Genomic DNA, 21,683 nt, shown 5'->3' on the forward strand with positions numbered 1-21,683 from the left:
TCTCCTGATGCCCTCTTTCACCCGCCTCACCAGTGCCTGCACGTCTGGTGACAGCAGCTTGCCCCAGCCAGGAACATTGATCCCCTGGAACTTCTCCATTTGGTTCTAAAGTTTCCTCACTATGGGGTTCACCTAGATGAGGCGGACATCGCCAGTGCTAAGGGTCTTGGTGGCCTCGAGGAAGGGCTTGAGGACTACCAGCATCTGGGAGATGGTACCCCACTCAGCTCTGTTCAGGGGGCCGCTGATCCCAATCTCCCCAAGCAAGGCCATTTCATGGATGGCCTTCTGTTGCTCCAGCAGCCTTTTGAGCATCAGGTATGTGGAGTTCCACCAAGTCTCCACATCCTGCATGATTTTGTGCTGCAGGATGCTCAGGTCTGCCTTTTTCTCCCACAGCATATTGCCCCCCCTTGATGCTGCAGTGGAAGTAGCCCACCACCTTCCTGCATTTCAAAATCACTTGGCTGGTAGCAGTAGTGGTGGTGGTGCCATCACCAGCAGCCCTGTCCCCCTCCAAGGCATCCCTCACTATGAGGTGCAGCCTGTGTATAAAGTTGTTATCACAGACAGCCTTCACTGTATCGGGCCCGTTGTTGGTGACTGTGAACCACGGGTGAGCTTGGCCTGCCCCATGAGCTACCATGCTGTGTGGGACTCATCCAGCAGCTCAGCTTGCAGTAGAGTGCACCGGCGGCCTGACTGAGTGCACCAGTGCCCTCTGAGTGAGAGGCAGGTGTGATCACTACCCTGGCTGCTCCAGAGTTCAGAGGTGAAGTGAAAAGCTACTTGCAGCCCTGCCTTGCACAGCTCCTCCCTCAAGTACTCCCTGCGTGCCTCATACAGGGAGGGCACCACCGTCCTGCTAAAGGTGGTGCATGCAGGCACTTTGTAAGAAGAGGCCAGAAGTGCTTTGAGCCTCTTGAATCCTGGCCACTCAACTAGGGACAAGAGCTGGCTATCCAGAGTAAGCATCTCCCCAATGGTCTGGGTGATCTTGCTTGCCGTGGGAACACCCTCCCCGCTTTCTGTCCACCTTTTCCCCATAGGTCCAGGGTGGCCTGCCTCTGCTTTTGGGGGAAGGGGGCTTTGGAGCAAGTGGGGGACTTCCCTTTCAGCACGTCTGCACTGCTGCCAGGCTGAGCAGCAAGAAGGACAAGGGGGTGCTGCCTCCTCAGATGCAGCAGCATTGCCTTTGTGGAAAAGTGTTTTGCATCCTTGCCACAGCTGATGTGCCTTTGGCATTGCTGGCAGATGGCAAATCTGGGATCATCTGCCAGCTCAAAAATGCTCCCACACTATGCTACTCACCTGCTTCTGAGTTGAGGGTGAGGATCCTGCCTTGTCCCACTCCTTAGCAGGCTGAGACTCAACAGCAGGAGGAGTTGCCTCAGCTGAGCCGCTTGCCTTCACAACCTCAACCTCCTATGAGGTGCTGCTTTCCCGAGGAGACCTGGGTCTAGGGGAAATTTGATGGGGTGTGGAGCACAAACTCTGATTCCCCCTCAGTCCCCAGAATTCCTTGAGCCAGTACACTCAGCATCCATGGTTCCAGCTCCTCCTCTGGCAGTGGGAGACTCACATTGAGAGGTGACATTGGGGTGGAGGAGACAGTGATTCCACAGCTGGTGCCCACTTCTGGACTGAGGGGAGGTGGTGCAGGTGCAGACACTGCTCCCACTTACTTGCTTCCACTGGCAGCACTGATGTCATGGCTGCTTGGGAAGCGAATGCGTCTATGTTTGCGGGACGTGGGGGGACTTGCAGCTCTAGCTCTCCACCTACCACCTCTCCCTCCCCTACCAGAAGATCTGGCACCTCCCTTTCTACCACTCTTCTTATTAATCTTTCCTGTGCTGCAAAAGGGTGTGTGTGTGTGTGTGCGCGCGCGTGTGTGTGTGTGCGCGCGCGCGTGTGTGTGCGCGCCACTCCTTTTATGTTGTTTTATTCCCCCTGTGTTGCATGCATGCACTGGACTCTTCTTTGATTGTTTGCTTCAGTAACAAGTGTTAAGAGCTATGTAAAAATTGTCTGCTGTCTGTCTGTCTACTCCACAGTGATGTGTTTATTTAGTGTAAATTACGAATATGAAGTCTGACTTGTGTGTTTTCTTCACTCTCTCGTATTCCCTCTGTTGCGTGCATGCATTGGACTTTTCTGTGATTGTTTGCCTCAGTAACAAGTGTTAAGAGCTATGTATGTATATTATAAGGGTGTGTGTGTGGGTGGGTGTGTGTGCGTGTTTGCGCGTGCGCGCACGAGTGGGTGCAATCTATGTGCCTCCCTGCACAGTGATGGATCACGCTGGCAGGGAAAACACAGCTTTCTTTTTTCAAAGTTTGCGAAAAAAAAAGAGCAAATATAAATTGAAATAAATGAATTGAATAGTAGTAAGAGATGCTAAGCTAAGCTAAGCTAAATCCTACCCAATCCTTTCTAACAACAAAAAGGAGCAGGCAAGTTCAACTGCTGACTAAAGCAAGCCAGCTAACACAGTACCTTTCCCAAGACAGAACCAGCTTACAAAAGGCACCGCACACCTGCAAACTGAGACTTTTGTCTTGTTCCTAGGTCCCTCCCCCCAGACACTGTAATTGGAAAGGCAGCCAGAGAGAAATCGTGTTCACTGGCCACCTAAACATATCAGTCTTGCCTCCATGCTCCCGCTCCCCCCTGATCTTCCTCCCCCCCCACTCCCTGTCTCCCCCTCCCTCTTCTAAGTTTCTGTTTCCCCACACAGACAGCCCTCTGAAGCACTGAATCTTTTCCGAATTGGTTCAAAAGCTCCGAACTAATTTGGAAATCCTAAAGCAGCAAGTGCTTCATTTTGGACATGCTATTTGGCGTCTGAATTGTCCAAATCTTTTCTGAATCCAAAGCATAGTCTGAAGCCTCGCATAGCCCTAGTATCCAGGTTGTAGCTGTATTGGTCTAGAGGAAAAAGCAGTAAGGGCTCATGTATCCAGGTTGGTCTACCATGAGCCCTGATTGCTTTTTCCTCTAGACCAATATGACTACAACCTGGATACCATCTCTAAGAAGGTACAGTTTAACTAGGGTTATGAGAGGCAGTCAAAGGTTTCCAAATACACCTGTAAAATGCCAACAACGTACAGAAAAAAGACAGATTTATTTTAAAAAGAGAGGTGCTCCCTCAGTTGGATCATAGGCACCCATTTTTGTTAGAAGGTTACCATAAATCCCTTCTATTGGAAGGAAGCACTATTCCTCTTTACAGTGTGATTCTTTCTTCAATTTAAAGTTAGTGGGTTCATGCACTAAACTTACTCTTCTACCACCAAGGAATGGGTGGTAGCAGGGGAATCCCCCATCCTGCACCTGCTCCTTACCTTCTCCACCCAGGTGTACCCTGCCAAGCTAGGAGCAAATGCTGAAAGGGGGGACCCACCTGCTTCCACACTAGTCCTCAGCTAAGCATGCACTGCATGCAGCTGCTCCCTATAGCCCTAGCGAGAGAAGAACAGGAGTGGCTCTAGGGCTCCCTCCTCACTTGGGTTAGCTGGGATTATAGCAGCAATGGCTGAGTCTCCCCTTCCTGCGCCTGAGCTCTGCTTGACTCCCTGATCTCTCATGCCAGCCCTGGACTGGATGACTTTGTGAGGTCTCTTTCAGCACTACATTCCTATGATCCTAATTTAGATGAGGTTTCCAGTTAAATTCAAACTTAATGACATTTCAGACAGCTACTATACTTGTTTCTATTGTAATCTGTGTGAAATTACAATACAAGATTCTGTACAAGAAAAATTTTGAATGAAAATTCTGTGATGGAAATGTTATGATGAAAAATGTGAGATTATCTTTTCTGAACTGCTTTGAGTGGTTTAAAACAATGGCTCTAGAGAAAGTGAAGTAATAAATTAATGTTCTAATTTAAAGGCTAATTTAAAATGCACTAATAATAATGATTAAAGTATGTTTTGTAAAAAAAATTAAAATAGTTTGTGTTGCTCTTTTTTAGGATATGCTGCAGAATTCTCCTAACTCGATGACTGCAGTATCCAACAATCCCCAGGGAATCGTAGTACCTGCATCAGCAATACAGCAGGGAAACATCTCCATGACAACAGTCAACTCACAAGTTGTGTCAGGTGTGGAATGTGGAATATATTAGTGAGCATTCAGATCGTATTTGTTGCATGCTTGTATTTTTGGTTTTTTTAGATGACCAAAAAAACCCCAAAACGACCTTATGTCAGACGCATCAAATGTGACAGTAAATGTCTGAAAATGGAAAAAGCATGGCATGGAAATAGGCAGCACTTTGTGTTTATAAATCTCTGGAAACTCAAAAGGCATTTTCTGTCCTAAAATGGAACATCTGGCTTTTGGCTTGGCAGCACTGTGGCTGTGGCTCTTTCTCCCCAGAACAGGACTTCATAGTACCGCATGTTGGCCCCTTGTTTATCAGTGTTTTACTTTCACTAATAACTAACAGCTAAGGATCTCTTTTGTTTTTTTAGCAGGGTTGAGGCCTTCTATCATTTCTATTTTGCAGAACATAAAATCCCATAGTTTCAGCAACCTTCGTCTTCTTTGAAACCTCAAACCTGTCTGATTCAAGGAAGTTACCATTCTATGACCACCCCAAGTTCAACAAATCTACAGAGCTCTTGGCTTTTCAGGGATTGATGTTATTTTTTACCATTTCTGAAAATGAAATTACCTTTGGCTTGAGCTTAAGGAATGGAGCTAGACATGGTTTACGTGGCTTGTCCTTTCCCCATGCCTTTGTGTTAGCCACTGTATAACTGAACTAAATGTGCTTTTTTCAAAGTGGTCTTCCCACCCTATATTTGTCAACTGGGGCCAATACATTGCGTCTGTGCTTGACCCTCCCTCTTCACTAACCAGAGTTCATGTGTGTTTTTGTTTGTTTTTACCCTAAAGCTCTGCTTTGAACCATATCTCTTTGTTAGGTGGAACCCTTTACCAGCCTGTAACTATGGTAACATCTCAGGGCCAGGTGGTAACCCAAGCAATCCCCCAGGGAGCCATACAGATCCAGAACACACAGGTAAGCCAACTGAGGTCAGGATGTCTGGTGTTTGGCCAGAGCGAAGTTCCTTAAAACTTTAAAACAGGGGTAGCCCCAGGGAAAGAGTTCAGTCACTTCCATTTATTCCATGCTCTGATATCTTCCCACTCAACTATTCGGCCACATTTTTCCTTTCACACTTGGTCTTACTTCTAGGCCTCTCTCATTTTGCTCACTTCCACATTTTCCGTTTCTACTCTTGCTGTTCTCTCCCTGTGTGAGCTCTTTCTACATGTGCCCTTCCTGTTGCTCTCTCTTCTCACATACTCTTTCATTCTCAGTCCATTTTCTGTCTCATACTCTCTCCCCTCTCTCCTGTAAAATGGTAGACCTGCTTACAAACAAGAATTACCACTACTTTTAGATGAACTTTACAGCTGGAGATTTGTGACAAACTATTTGGGAATGAGTGACGGATGGTGCATATTATTAAAGCCAGTAGGAGTTATGTGTCTGCAAGTGATGGGAAGATCAGGTCTGGGGTGTCTAGCTGAACCTGTCTAATACTTTAAGTAATAATTACTGGCACGGGGAGTCAGAGTCACTGCATACATATCATGTGAAGAGGTGCAGAGGTCTGAAACAACTTAATGAAGGCTCTGGTCAAATAATGGGCAGGGATGATTATTCACTGATCTTACTGCAATAAAACTGGCAAACTGATGGAGGTCTGTGTTTATCCCCATAAATGCAAACTGGAGTAAGATCTTTTCACCTAAGCAGTCCTAGCTTAATCGTTATAGACAGTGTATGTATGTACTACTGCCCTGGGTAGCTAAATTAGCTGCATAGCAAGGCTGTGCAAAATTTTGGCGGCTGTTTCATTTTGGAGGTGTTTCGAGCCGTTTCAGCACCTGAAACACTGAATCTTAATTGAAATGGAAGGCTCAGAAACATCTCCAAAATGAAATGACACATCCAAAATTTTTCAGAAATGTTTCAGAAAATTTGGGGGTTTTGGAGCCAGGTTTGCAAGGAAACAGCTGTGTGCTGATGCCCTGCCATGCAATTTGGCTCCACAGGGAGTAGAGATTCAAGCCCAGTGTCTCCTTGCCACAGCTGCCTGCCCCGCACTGCCCTGGAGATGCAGAGCTGCACGGGGTGGGCAGCAGCAGCAAGAAGACCCTGGCATGGATCTCTGCTCCCTGAGGTGCAAGGTTGTGTGGCAGGTAAGTGCTGGTCTCTGCCACAGGACTCAGCTCCACAGGGAGCAAAGATCCATACCGGGGGGTCTCCTCATCACCGCTGCCTGCCCTGCACAGCCCCAGGTTGCTGGGGCAGTGCAGGGTGGGCAGTGGCAGTGAGGAGACCCATGGCATAGATCTCTGCTCCCTACAGATCCAAGTCATGCAGCAGGGACCAGCAGACTTGCTCGCTGCTTTACGCTGCTTCCCTGCCTTGTGACCTGGCGTGACAGGATCAGAGATCCACACAGGGGTCTTCATGCCTGCATGGAGAGCAGTGGCTCTCCCCACCTCTGGACAAACCACCCACGGCCCCATCCTGCTCTCTGCTGGGGCTCTGCAGCCCCTGGCCCCAAGCCCCGCTCAGCTGGATAGGGCTGTGCAAAGCTTGCCTTGCAGCCCATTCTAAACAGATTCAGAGGAAATTTGCCAGAGCAAAACCAATTTGGCTGAAACAAAACAGGACAGTGATGCAAAACACTGAAATGAATCACTGTCCTCCAAGACAGTCAAACCCAAAACTGAACTGAAACACAGCCATTTTGCACAGCCCTACTGCATAGTGTACTGCCTCATTCATTGAATTGGCTAGGCCTATTTCCCCAATGTTTTATTCTCTAAACATGTATTTTGGATATGTAAATCACCTGGAAATCCACTTAACCAGCCACTTAAGCCACTCACTTTGTTTCAGTGATGTAGAACAAAGATGTTAAGGTGCATCTGTAAATCTGGTCCAGTGGTTGTGTGTGTGTGTTTATTGAGGGGGAGTTGGTTTTGTTTGTTTTGGGGTTTTTTGGAATATAATGTGTCCCCACCCAGTTTATTTTATAGCTTGGCAATTATGACTCTCTCTTAGTAATGGGGAAATGTAAGTCTGAATCTCTTCACACTGAGGAAGGTATTGAACCTAGGGGTACAACCTTTTGGGAGAGTGTTCTAACAACTATGCTATTGTGGAAAAGGTAGTCATCACCACCACTCCTACAATGAAAAAAGTGAGCCTTGATCATTTCTTTGAAAGAAAAGCTGTACATTCCTTCCCTCAGGCGAAGACTCTGGGGTTTGGATCCCAAGTGGATAGAGGTGCATCTCTAACGTAAGCCCAAACTCAGACACCAAAGCTTTGGAGAAGGCCAGGGTGTGAAAAATACCCTTGGGCTGTATGTTTCCTCTTGGCTACCTCCAATCAGCTCCCACTGTATTTTCCACACATAAGGTTACCTACCTCTCCTCATGAATTGTATAGGGACAGGGGTGGATCCAGGATGGGTACAGTGGTGTGGTTGCAAATCACTTCTTGGCTTTTTATAATTTGCCTATTACTCTATTTATGCTAATGATCCTTTCTTTTTTTTAATGGTAATGATGGTCCTCTCGCCAAGATATTCTTTCATCTTCAATTTTGCTATCTGTTAGCTATTCCTGGTAATGTAGCTCCTATTTCACAGTCCTGCATCTTGTTTTTAGTTCTAGCTGAATACATTAACTCAGGTGTGGAAATGACTGTTAATGAAGTACTAAATACATTGTGTTAAGACACTCAGGAAGGCTGGATTTTGTTTTATGAATCTGAATAGAGATGTACATTTAATTCTAATAACTACTGAAACAATGAAATATCTGTTGATTTTATTTTTGCCCAGTTCATTGTGTTTTATATAAATATAGCCAATTAAAGGATATTCCAATAAAGTTATATCTATTTTACTTCAATCTTGAACTAAATAATATAGTTGTAGATTCCTGGTATATTCATAAAGCTTCTGGTATCTTTTTAATTTGGAGAAGAATGTATGTTGTGCTCCTACCCAGCTGTCAGTGCATTCCTGCCCACCCACTCACAGCCACTTCCCACCCCCCACCTGCCACCAATGCCACAACCATTTCCCCATCTTTCTACCTGCCACTGCCGTTCCTCTCCACCAGACTGCCCACCCACCTGCTGGTCTGGCACCACATGCTTCCCAGCTGCATGGCCAGGACTGCAGGGCACAGCAGGAGCCAGCCCAGCCCTGAGGACTGGGGCAATCACCAGTGGTCCCCTTCCCTTCCATTTTTATCTGAGTTTGCATTCCTGCAGGGAGGGAGGGCGGGGGGAACAGATCTATGGTCACCAGGCCAGAAGCCTCTGCTGGTGCTGGCAGAGGCTTCTGGTTGGGGGCTAGGGAGTGGTTGGGGGTGGGATGGAGCCAGGCAGGCCTTGCTGCTGCAGCCGCTGGGTCCTGCCACCCCTGGGTCTTGCCACCAGCTCCTTCTGATGGCTCATCCCAGGTTCTGCCACCACTGGTACCTTAGAGAGGCAGCCACAGGCAAGTAATAATTTTCTAATATTTTGGGAGGCCCCATGGGCTGATAACCCCCTCCCCCACTTCAATTCATGAATGCACATGTTTTTTTCACAGACTTTTTGTGTAATTTAGTTTATTAGATACATCATGAATGAGGCATAGTTTCTCATGATTATGTAATTTATAATTAAAAGCTTTCATAAAATACATATGCAAAAATGCAGGAAAGTTATGTGGACAACCTTAACTGTCGTATTTATTATCATAGAATCATAGAAGTAGGGTCAGAAGGGACCTTGTAGATCTTCAAGTCTGACCCCCCGCCTGGGTGGGAGAAAAAAAAAAAACTGGACTCAAATGAGTCAAGCCAGGTAGGCATCAAGCCTCTTCTTAAAGACCCCCAGGGTAGGAGCCAGCACCACTTCCCTTGGAAGTTGGTTCCAGCTCCTAGCCGACCTAAGAACTGAAGGGAAGCTAGGTGACAGTAACCACAAGTTGATCACTTTCACTATCCATTGCAAAGCTGGCAGGTCAGTCAGCAATGCAGTAATCCTCGACTTTTGGAAAGCCAACTTTCATAAGTTCAGGAGGTTTGTTGTTCAGGCCCTGAGAGACCATGTTTGACAGGGAGGGGAGTTCACAATGAGTGGTTGTTCCTTAAGAAAGAGATCCTAGAAGCACAAGGGAAGTTCATCCCAACTTATAAAAGGTGATAAAAATAACTCAGTAACGCCTTTGGCTCAACAGGGAACTCATGGACCTCCTATGTCTCAAAAGAGGGTAGGGCTGTGCGAGGCTTTGGACCATGCTTTGGATCCAGAGAAACTTCAGATGCTTCAGCATCTGAAGCAGCATGTCTGTTTCTAAGTGCTGGCTTTGGTAGGCTTTCCAAAGTGGTTTGGAGCTTCCAAACTGGTTTGGAAAATCTTCGGAGCTGCTTCAGAGATCTGGCCATAGGATATAATGGGAAATTAATGAAATATCTATATTTTTGTTGTTCTTTGTCTGATTGGGATGAAACTCGCAAGAGCCTGCACCAGCCCCCTGCCCCAGCCTCCATCTCTGCCTTGCCTCACCTCAGAGAGGAGCTGCTGCCTGCCCCAGTGAGGCTCCGCCAGCTCCAGAACACTGTAGGACATGCCCCCCAAGGCCATGTAGGGGAGCAGATCAGTGTCCCAAAGCCGGAGGAGCCTCACTCAGAGTAGGCAGCAGCTCTTCCCTGAGGTGAGGCAAGGCAGGAATAAAAGCTGGGGTGGGGGGCTGGTGCGGGCTCCGCCAGCTCCAGGGAAGTGCTCCATTCTCCAGCCCTGATGCAGGGGAGAAGAGCACCTCCCCGGAGCCAGTGGAGCCTGCCCCAGCCCATGGCTCTGGCCCCCAGCCCTAGCCTCCAGCCCCCAACCCCAGGCCCCCAGCTTCAGCCTGTCAGCTCTAGCCTCCAGGCCCCAGCAATAAGTGTTCCATGCTGGACCAAAGCGGCGCGCTCATAGACTGAGGCAGTGCACTCATAGACCAAGGCAGTGCACTTACAGACCACTGCTTCCTAGAGGGAACACTGGCCACCACCCCTGCAGTTTCCAGCCTGCTGCACCTTAACACACACTATGTCATAAGTTTTGCCTATCAGCAGCTTGAGGTGCAGCTCCCCCCAAACCCCTCCATCTATCACCTTGAAACATGGCAGGCTTTGTGGCCTCACCAGGGGCTATCACCTCTGCGGTTTTCAGCCCCCTTTGATGTAACACAAAGACATGACATGAGTTTTACTTTAAAGAATTTGGGGTGCAGTTTCCCCCAAGCCCCTACACCAATCTTCTTGAAACTTTGCAGACTTCATTCTCTCAGCAGCAGCTACCACCCCTGCAAGCGTAATCCAAATCAGACAAAAACAACAAAGTTATAGATATTTCACTGATTCCCTATTATACCCTATGGCCAGATATCCGAGGTGGCTCTGAAGCTTTGGAGCCACTTTGACCAGATTGAAGCGGGAACCCGGTCCAGAACTGTGGATTGGATCCTTGGCATCTGAAGTGGCTGGATCCAAAGCTGGATTGAATAGCTGCCTAGTCACGGCCTAAAAGAGAAGCTTACAAAGGATGGAAGACAGGAAACACCACTAAGGAGGAGTATTTTCCACTGGTCTGCACCTGTAGGGAGCAAACTAGGAAAGCTAAGGCTGCAACCAAACTCAACCTGGCTACATGAATCAAGGACAATAAAAAATCTTTCTTCAGATACATGGGGAGATACAAGGGCAACATTGGACCCCTTCTAAACCAATTGGGCAGGTGACAACCAACACCCAGGCAAAAGCCAATCTGCTTAATGAATACTTTGCATTCTTTTTTCACCAGCCCAAAGGGACTACCCTGCCTAACATGATGCGGGATGACCAGGGTGAGGGTGAATATATGCCCACCATTGGCATAGATCTTGTGAGGAAGCACCTTGATAGGCTTGACACCTACAAATCAGCTGTTCCAGATAGATTGCACCCAAGAGTGCTAAAGGAACTGGCAGACATCATAGCACAGTCACTGGCAAGGATATTTGAGAACTCGTGGCTCTTGGGCAAAGTACCTGAAGATTGGAAGAGGGCCAGCGTGGTGCCTGTCTTCAAGGAAGGGAGGAAAGAAAAACCTGGAAACTACAGACCAATCAGTTTGACCTGAATCCCTGGAAAGATCTTGGAAAAAAATATCAAAGAAACCATTCTTGACAAGCTAACAGAAGGCAAGATTCTGAGGGATAGCAAGCATGGGTTTATTGAGGGAAGATCTTGCCCGATCAATCTCATTTCCTTCTATGACCAGGTGATGTATCACTTGGACAAATGGGAAGAGGTTGATATAATATGTTTGGACTTTAAAAAAGCCTTTCGCATGATATCCTCATGAAAAAATTGGGCAACTGCAGCCTTGACTACACTACAGTCTGATGGCTGGGGAACTGGCTCTCTGGTTGGACCCGGAGAGTGGTAGTTGATAGAATCAAATCAACATGGCACTCAGTGACCACTGGTGTCCCCTAAGGTTCTGTTCTCAGACGTGTACTCTTTAATGTCTTTATAAATGATCTGGACTCTGGTGTCAGAAGCAGACTGGCTAAGTTTGCTGATGCAACCAAACTTTGGGGAAGAGTGTCCACTCCTGAAGATAGGCTGGTGATCCAGGCCAACCTCAATAGGCTTGCAAGATGGGTAGATCAAAACCTGATGGTATTCAATATGGAGAAATGCAAGGTGCTCCACCTCGGTGGAAAAAATCTATGCTTGCGTACACCTGGCAGTGAAGAGCTTCTGCCATAAGGGTTATTTGCATGCTCCGACCCCTCCTTTCTGTATGATGTCCCTTTGTTGGGGCCTCAGTCTTCTAGGCTTCTGCCCCTTCACTCTAGCTAGGCCTACCAGCCTTGGCCCACTGGATAGGACCTGTCTTAGAGGCCCTAGCTTCACTCCACCTGTTCCAGGCCTTGGCCCAGCCCAGCTGTGCCCGCTATGGCTCCAGGCTCTCTGACCCTCTGTAGGTGTGCCTTGGAGTGCCAGACTCTTTGGCCCTCTGTAGGTGTGTGCTGTAGGTGCTTATGAGGCCTCCACCTCCCCTACAGTCTCAGCCACAAACCACCAAGTTAAACTAAAACATAAACAATAAGCCCATGGGCTATAATGAAGGAAAGTTAACTAAGGCAGTTAGCTTGCTTACGTTTTTTCCATGGACTCCACATCTCTGAGTCCTACCACTTACTCCTCTCTCTCTTTTGAAGGGCTGCTGCAGCTCTGCTTGGAGTCCTCCATAGTTCACCTTCTCTGCAACCTGGGCTAGCTCAGATTAGGGTTTATGTAGTTCTGGCCTGAACCCTCTCCTGGCCACCTGACAGCCCCCAGTCAGCTGGTTGGCCTGTAAGGCTTGACTTTTAACCCTTGCTCTGCCTGAAGGCTGTACCCTGACACTTCTAGTCTTAATGGGAAGGGTAGGATTCCCTGTTGCACTCAGCAATACTACACTCACTATCACCATGACCAAAAGAAATTTGTGAGTCATGACTGACCACAAGATGAACATGAACCACCAATGCAATACTGCAGCTGGAAAAGTGAACAAAACTCTGGCTTGCACCTACCAATGCATCTCAAGCAAGACCTAGGATGTCATCGTCCCACTGTACTCAGCCTTGGTGAGGCCATAGCTGGAGTACTGCATCCAATTCTGGGCTCCACAATTCAGGAAGGATGTGGAGAAGCTTGAAAGAGTCCAGAGGAAAGCCATGTGCATGATCAGGGGCAAGAGAACAGGCCTTATCAAGGAAGGCTGTGAGACTTGGGACTCTTCAGCCTGGAGAAGTGCAGGCTCAGGGGTGACCTGGTAGCACCGTACAAGTACATAAGGGATGTGCATCAGGATCTGGGGGAATGATTGTTCACCAGAGCACCCAAATAAATGACAAGGTCCGACAGTCACAAACTCCTGCAAGACCATGTTGGGTTGGACATAAGGAAAAACTTTCTTACTGTCGGATCTCCCAAGGCCTGGAATACACTCCCCTCAGAGGTGGTGCAAGCACTACTCTGGACACTTTTAAGAAACATTTAGTTGCTTCTCTTTCTGGGATCCTTTGACCCTAGCTGACTTCCTGCTCTTTGGGCAGGGGGCTGAACCCAATGATCTAACAAGGTCCCTTTCAGTCCTAATGTCTATGAAATCTATGAAATGTGGCAGCAGCGTGCACTACCCAAAACCAGAGCCTGCCTGGCCAGAGCCATTTTCCAGCTGTCAGACAGGCCCCCTGCTGCTGCATTGCCAATGCTGGACTACTGGGAGGTCCCCAGGATCCCAGCTAAAACTAGCACCCAGGGCAACCTGCTGCACACCAGAGCATGCATACATGCAGGAGCATTCCCCAACTATGTGTCACTTCTGTTAGTCTCCGGGGGCATGGCCTATAAGTGCAGATCTACAACGCAGATATATTCCAGCCACTTTATGTAGTGGAGGAATTGATGGCAATAATAAATTATCCTCATTATGGATCAGCCATTTGGTCGAACTTGCTGCACATTAAGCTAATGGAAAGCAGAAAGACATGGAAGCCCATGACAGAACACTTTAACCCCCATGAACATTCCATCACTGACCTGAGGGTGGTTGCTCTTAGACAGCAAACTTTTCAAAACCAATTTGAATAGGAAATTGTGAAACAAGAAATCATCCAAAGACTGGATTCAATTCAAACAGGGTCTATGGATTAGACCCATTTTGTCCATTTTGTGATTATTTTGTGATTATTTTGCTTCTGTGGGTTTACTGCCTCTTTATTTCTCCCAGCACTGCTCCATCCCCCCTCCTCTCTCTGTCTCTCTCTTCACCTCCCTTGTCTTTTGTTATTTAATTTTTCTCTCCTTCTAATGCACTGCTTGTTGCACATCCATTCACAACATCTGACAAAGTGAGTTTGAGCTCACAAAACCTTGTGCTATATGTACTTTGGTTAGTCTATAAGATGCAAATTCACTCTGCCTTTTTTCTCGTGTAATAGCACAGGTCATAAGGCATCTGTAAATAAGAAAAATATATCACAAACAAATTTAAAAATATATAAAGATATAAACATTTTTTCTTTGTTTCTAGTCTGAACGTGTCTATTTTGAATAGCAGGTCATTAAATCTTGTTATCCTTTTTCTGCTATTTTGGGGGTCCCCAGGGATGGCTGTGATGCTCCTAGGGCTTCATGACTGTACCAGCTTTGCCTTGAAGGTAGCTTCTAATTTCACCTGCCGTGTCTTGTTGGTGAAGATAATAAGTAGGGAGACTGCCTATGAGTTTCTGTGTAGTCATGGTCCTGTTGAGCCCCACTAGACCTTGTGGATTCTTGGACCCCCTGCTGGGTCCTGCTCTAAGCTGGTGCCTCATGGGATACTTTAGGCCTTATGGGCTAAATGTGTGGCTCCAAAACTGCCCCTTTACCATACCCCATGCCTCACAAGTTGTATATGAACAGGGATCCAGGTTTTCCATTTCCCACAGAAAAACAAAGTAAACCATGGATTTACCTTTTACCAGAGGCAAACATGGATTTCTCATTTTACAAGAGAAACCCGTGGATTTTGCCATTTTGCAGTCAGCTTCCTGACAGAGTTCCAGCCTGCAGGGAGCTGGGAGGGAGTGGGAGGAAGGTGGAGAGACAGGGGGTACCACATGATGCCAGGCAGCTTGAAGAGAAGCTCCAGCAGTTAAGTGGGGGGAGAGGGGGAATTTGGGGCCTGGGGCCACAATAGCCAGTTGCAGGACCCCAGCAGGGAGCAGGACAGGGCCACAGGTAGCTCATCTGGGTTGAGGGGGGAATAGGGGAAGACTGGCTCCCTGCTACCATGCGCACTCCTGGGCAGCATGGGGGACCCGCACCCGCCCAGATCTCTACCCAAGGCAGGTGCAGGCTGAAGGCTGGGCTCCCACTCTACTTCCCAGGCCCTCCAGAGCCCAGCAGGCACAGCTGGGGACAGCAGAGACAGCGGGGATCTTGCCTTCTCTCCTCACTGTGCCACTGCCTTCACTGCAGCCTCATGCTCAGGAGGCACATCACCGGGGCTGTAGTGAGGAGATCCCCGTGCAGCTCTGCTGCTTCGTGCCATGCCAGATCATGCCTGTCAGGCTCCAGAGGCTCCGGGGGAGAGTAGCAGGGTGGCGAGTGACAGCAGAGCTGCACAGAGAAGCTGCTAGCTGCTGTTTCCTGCTGCCCTGCCTCCCTCCCCTGGGGCCTCTGGAGCCCGGCAGGTGTGATCTGGGGCAGCAGGCTGCAGTGGAGCTGTGTGGGGATCTCCTCACCGCTGCTCACCCTGCACTGCCCCAGTGACATGCCTCCTGCACACAGGGCTGGGCCCCTCAAAGTAGCAGCAGGCATGGGAGGTGTGTAAAGGTATTTTATAAGGGTAAACCAAGATTCCTGTATATGAATGTTGTTACCTTTGTTGGATTCTCAGCCTATTTGCCCTCTCCCCTGTTATGTAGCTAGGCCTTCTAGCCTAGATCCACTGTTAGGCCTGGCTTTGAGGCACTAGCTTTAATCAATCCCCACTTGTTACTGCACCTCTGGCCACTGTCTGCTGTGCACCGCTGGCTCTGGGCTCTTCAGCTCCTGTAGCTGTGCCCCTCTGGCAGCAGGCTCTCCGGCCTCTGTAGCTGCACCCTGCTGGTGCTGGGGCTGTACACAATTGTGTGCCCCCCTCTGGACACTAATGAGGCCTCCAAACCTCTCCTTTAAACCTCATCCAAAACCTTGGGTGTAAATAACAACATAAACATAAGCCCCTGGACTGTAACATAACAGTAATAATGGAGGTTACGCTCTGTCCCTTTAAAAAGACAAACGTCTACCCTAGTATTGTGTGCTTTCTAACCTTGGGGACCTTATGAGCTCCTGGAGCCCTATTAGGCTTACAGGCAGCAGATCAGGCAACCAAACACCTCTGAGTAGTTCTTTCATGCAGCAGCTCCTTCCCCTAGTGGCTGCCAGAGAACAAACCCATGCCATCCCCAGCCCTGTAGCTTACATGTGGCTGCAGCCCTGCCTCCTTCTGGTCAGCTGACTGTGTGCAGGTGCCAGCTAATTCCCTCAGTAGCCTGTTGCCAAGGAAACCTGCAACTGTGGAGCTCTGCCTCCCTCCTAGAGCTCTCTAGCTAGGCTGCTTCTGCCCTTAAATGACCAGGCATGCCTTAGTGTCCTGCAACAAAACTGCAACATCCTTTCTCAATATATAGACCTATAGATAGGGACCTACCAAAATAGTGATTTCACAGATTTCATGGAAATCACAAAATCCAGCAATACCCATGGAATTCACCCCTCTCCCCCTGAAAAAAATGTACTGAAAAAAACATTGTCTTCCTGGAGGGAGCCACCAGTCCCCATGGCACTGCAACCCAAGCATGCAGCCTGCCAGAGAGAAGTGGGGAGGGGGAGCCCAAGGTGACTGCTGCCCCTGCCCCTCACTGCTGATTGGCTGAGAGGGCTGCCTGCTGTGTAGCCCTTCCACTCTCCGCCAATCAGCAGTGAGGGGCAAGGCAGCATGACGGACACCCCTCACAACCAATTAACAATAAGAGGTGGGGCCACTGTAGCCCCTCAGCTAATCATAGATATGGGGTGGAAGGCTGCTGCAATCAACCCACAGAAATGCTGGCTGGCCCCATGATATCCCTGTGAAATTGGTCACCACCTTCTTAATTTGGGTAGACCCCTACTTTACAGATTATGACCAAGTCAACCTTCAGCCTTTTCAATAGTTTGAGTCTCACTTTTTAAGGCATGCTTTTCAATCTTTCCACTATTCTTGTGGTTCTTCTCTGAGATCTTTCCATTAAAAACATAACTTACAGAACTGGAAAAGTTATCCTAGTATCAGCTGCACCATTATCAAATACACGTCAATGCAGCTTCTCCATACTTACTTAGTTTTCACATTCATACACCCAAGGAACATATTAGCCTTTGAGACCCAATATCACAATATCACTTGTTCAACTGAATATCTGCCAATAGTCCTCCAATTCTGTTTCAGAATCACTCATTCCCAGGATAGAGTCTCCCATCCTGTAAGAACGGTCTGTACTCTTTAGGGGCAATTCTGCTTCCCTCCACTGGATGCTTCCATTGTCCTGTCATTGCAGTTCCTTAAGAGGATGACAGTTCTCCAGTGAATAGGGAAGTCATCAGTGAGTCTACATATGACTGAGGAAGCTGATCCTGCATTCTGAGAGGAAGGAGTAGAGCCTGTTAATGTCAGGTCACAACACTTTCCCTTTGTCTCTCTTTTCTAGCCACCCCCATGATGAAACAAGTTTGCTGGAAATGCTAGATGCCTTGTTATATATCACAGCACCACTGGAGATGATGCAGTGCTTGAGTCTTCCAAGTATTGATGTTAAGTTCACATTTTTTCAGATCGACTTTTGAGGTGTCCCTGAATCTCTTCTTATGAGCAGTGGGAGCATAGGACCTGTTTTGTGGGGGCAGTTGTCAGGCACCCATATGACATGTCCTGTTCAAGGGATCTTGTACTGTATAAGCATGGCTTCTATGCTGGTGGCTTTTCCTTGAGTTAGAAGACAGGGGTACATTCCTATGTTCTTCCTGTTGACATGGAGGATTTTCTGAAGATAGTGCTTTCGATATGTCATTCAAGTTTTACACCAGTACAACAGGGTGGGGATGATAACATCTTGATAGACAAGAAGTTTCGTTTGGAACCTGATCATGAAAGACACAAATTCAGAGAGGTCCAAAGGCAACACTAGTAGATTTTATTTTGTGTGAATATTGTCCCCTATATTTACTTTTGGGGAAAGGTGGCTACCCAGATAGGGGAAATGCAGAACATTCTCCAAGGGTTGCCCTCTAATTGTAATTGTGGAGGACCATGTGAGTTTAGGATGGGCTGGGTTGTAAGAGCAGGGAGGTACTTGTGTGTCTTGAAGGGCAATCCTATTTCATTCCTGCTGTCCCACCTGGGTAATAGATGACTTGTGCACTCCAGGGGATGGCTCAGAGGGAAGATTCCTGCTACATGGAGTAATCTGCTTGGAGCCCAGAGGCATTTTCAGCAACTGAAGAAAGGAGCATTCCTAAGAAAGTGATGCACCAGTGAGACCCTCACCCACACTGCTGAACAAACCCCTTAGGTTGGGTATTAGGAATAGTTTTCTCACTAGGAGGATAGTAAAACACTGGAACAGGTTACCCAGAGAGGTGATGGAAGCTCCATCCTTGGAGGTTTTCAAAACCTAGCTGGACAAACTTTGGTTGGGATGATCTAGTTGGGGATGGTCCTGCTTTGAGCAGAAGGTTAGACTAGATGAGCTCCTGAGGTCCTATCCAACCCTAACTTTACATGTTTCTATCTGCCAGAAAATGTATCTGATCAGACACACTGCTGAACTGCTGGATATCCAGATGACTAATTGAGGTGCAAAGTATCACTTGCACAACCAGAGCCACAGCTGATTCACTTTGTTGTACTGGTCTTAGTCAGGTAAACCTCCTTTCCCCCTTCCCCAGTTCAACTTAGAAACATAATGGTTAAGTGTTCAGGAATGCAGGTCTCTGGGTTCTCTAGGATCAGCTGCTCAACTCAAGGCTTTTCATAAAGCCATGGCTGCAGACCATCCACCAATGGCAAGGCATCTAGAAGAGTAGTTGCTGTGGCAAGATCTGGCTCTGAGTAGGAGGTAGAAGGGGCATTATGTGCCCCCCTGCAATGCCCCAGCTTTGCCCAACAGTAGCTATAAGCCTTAAATGATATGGTCTAGCACATTTGGGAGTTCTGTGCAGGGGAATGGCAGCAGCAGGTCGGTGAAGTGGGGAGGGGGCCAGGAACAGACCACTGGAGTCCATCCAAAAGAAGCAGATGGACTTCACCTGAGGCTAAGATGCAACTTCAGTAGGGAATCCAAGAGGTGTCAAAGAGCTTCAGTTGGGAGGCTTTCATCAGGTGCATGGGTCTCCACCCATGCTAGAGTCACTGTCACAAAGTCTGGAAGCATCTCTAGAATCAGTTAATTAGAGGGCAAAGTGGGCATAACAGGTGCCTGGCTCAGGGATGGACACAGTGCAGTCTGTAGCACTTACAGCATCTGCCAGTGTTGCAGGATGCAACAGGCTGACATCACCCAGAGATCAGCCTCACTTATGAATTTCAGCCACCTGTTGCACAAACAGATATTCAGTCATGTCTTTGATCAGCTTGGTCCTGACTGTTCTTCTGAGCTGCTTCTCCACATGTTGCTCACATGCCTTTCTTACCATATCTGCTTGAGCTGCCTCAGTGTCACAGCACCCTCTGCTTCCTTGCCCATCTTCTCCATATCCCCTGGGATCATGTTCCCACAAGCTTTAGAGTTGAGACAGCTTCCTCTGCCACTGCCACTGCTTCCATGACTGCCTCTTAACTCTCTTTGTCTAAGTCAAATCTCTCAGGCAGAGAAATTTCATGTCTTACAGCTATATTGTGCAGAGTACAACACTTCATGAAAATCTCATTAACATATTTGGAACTATACTATAATGTTTTACTAAATTTATACAGGTACCCCTCTCTCCAAATGATCTACCATGCACAATTATTCAGCAGTTTGGCTTCTGTCTTAGAATATGCCAGGGGTTGAGGTGCTATTGCTGGAAGGAATAGCTGCAATCACCTTGGCAAAGACAGGGACCTAGCGGACCTCCTGTGGCTTAAAAGCAAAGCCTACAAAGGATGGAGGATGGGATTCACCTCCAAGGAGGATTACTCCGTGCTGGTCCGGTCCTGCAGGGACCAAACCAGGAAAGCCAAGGCTGCAACTGAACTCCAACTAGCTTCAGGCATCAAGGACAACAAAAAGTCCTTTTTCAGATATGTGGGGAGCCGGAGGAAAAGCAAGGGCAACGTTAGACCCCTGCTAAACCAGATGGGGCAACTGATGCCCAGGAAAAAGCCAACCTATTAAATAGGTCTTTCATCAGTCACATGGGATGCCCATGCCTGCTATGGGACAGGGAAATCTGGGTGAGGGGGATCCCCTACCCTCCATAAATGCTGACCTCATGAAGGAACACCTTGAGAAGCTGGATACCTTCAAGTCAGCCGGCCCTGACAATCTGCACCCCAGGGTACTCAAAGAGCTGGCGAGCATCAGAGCCCAGCCCCTGGCACGGGTCTTTGAAAACTCCTGGCGCTCTGGTATAGTGCCCGAAGACTGGAAGAAGGCCAATGTGGTGCCAATCTTCAAGAAAGGGAGGAGAGTGGATCTGGCTAACTACAGGCCCATTAGCCTGACTTCTATCCTGGGGAAGATCTTAGAAAAGTTTATTAAGGAGGCCTTCCTTGAGGGACTGGCCCAGGCTAACATCCTAAGGGATACCCAGCACGGGTTTGTTGCGGGTAGGTCTTGTTTGACCAATCTCATTTCCTTCTATGACCAGGTGACCTATCACCTGGACGAGGGAGAAGAGATTGATGTCATATATCTTGACTTCAAAAAAGCTTTTGATCTGGTATCCCATGATCACCTCTTGGCCAAACTGCCCAGTTGTGGCCTTGGCTCCACCACGATCCGCTGGCTGGGAAATTGGCTCCGTGGTCGGACCCAGAGGGTTGTAATCGATGGCAGTCACTCATCGTGGTGCCCTGTGACCAGTGGGGTCCCTCAAGGCTCTGTCCTGGGACCCATACTGTTCAACATCTTCATTAACGATGTGGACATTGGAGTCAGGAGTGGACTGGTCAAGTTCGCCGATGACACCAAACTTTGGGGCAAAGCATCCATGCCAGAAGACAGGCGGGTGATCCAGGCTGACCTGGACAATCTCAGCAAATGGGCAGACGAGAACCTCATGGTGTTTAACACCAAAAAATGCAAGGGTCTCCACCTTTAGAGGAAAAACTTGCAGCACCCTTATAGGCTCGGCAGTGCTACGTTGATTAGCAGTACAGAAGAAAGAGACTTGGGGGTCATTATTGACCACAAGATGAACATGAGCCTGCAATGCGATGCTGCGGCTAGTAAAGCGACCAAAACGCTGGCGTGCATCCATAGATGCTTCTCGAGCAAATCCTGGGACGTCATTCTCCCCTTGTACTCGGCCTTGGTGAGGCTGCAGCTGGAGTACTGCGTCCAGTTTTGGGCTCCACAATTCAAAAAGGATGTGGAGAAGCTTGAGAGAGTCCAGAGGAGAGCCACGCGCATGATCAGAGGTCAGGAAAACAGATCTTACAATGACAGGCTGAGAGCCACGGGACTCTTTAGCCTGGAAAAGCGCAGGCTCAGGGGTGATCTGATGGCCACCTATAAGTTTATCAGGGGTGGACACCAGGATCTGAGGGAACGTCTGTTCACCAGAGCGCCCCAAGGGATGACGAAGTCGAACGGTCACAAACTCCTGCAAGACCGTTTCAGGCTGGACATAAGGAAGAATTTCTTTACTGTCCGAGCCCCCAAGGTCTGGAACAGTCTGCCAGCGGAGGTGGTTCAAGCACCTACATTGAACACCTTCAAGAGTAAATTGGATGCTTATCTTGCTGGGATCCTATGACCCCAGCTGACTTCCTGCCCTTTGGGCAGGGGGCTGGACTCGATGATCTCCCGAGGTCCCTTCCAGCCCTAATGTCTATGAAATCT

The 21,683-nt window shown here is 48.1% G+C and overlaps 1 protein-coding gene across 9 annotated transcripts in view; it reads left to right on the forward strand.

Annotated features, from left to right (window-relative positions):
• Nucleotides 1-21,683, forward strand: part of PKNOX2 (PBX/knotted 1 homeobox 2) — an 827,020-nt gene that overhangs the window by 746,151 nt on the left and 59,186 nt on the right. For all 9 annotated transcript variants that reach the window (XM_090027048.1, XM_090027051.1, XM_090027055.1 and 6 more), the window contains 2 exons: nucleotides 3,983-4,112; nucleotides 4,941-5,038. In XM_090027048.1, coding sequence (XP_089883174.1) covers nucleotides 3,983-4,112; nucleotides 4,941-5,038 — 228 coding nt within the window. The remainder of the gene's footprint in view (nucleotides 1-3,982; nucleotides 4,113-4,940; nucleotides 5,039-21,683) is intronic.

This window comes from Crocodylus siamensis, chromosome 14 (genome assembly GCF_052110815.1).
Source record: "Crocodylus siamensis isolate JL-2025a chromosome 14, ASM5211081v1, whole genome shotgun sequence".
Classification (NCBI taxonomy): domain Eukaryota; kingdom Metazoa; phylum Chordata; order Crocodylia; family Crocodylidae; genus Crocodylus; species Crocodylus siamensis.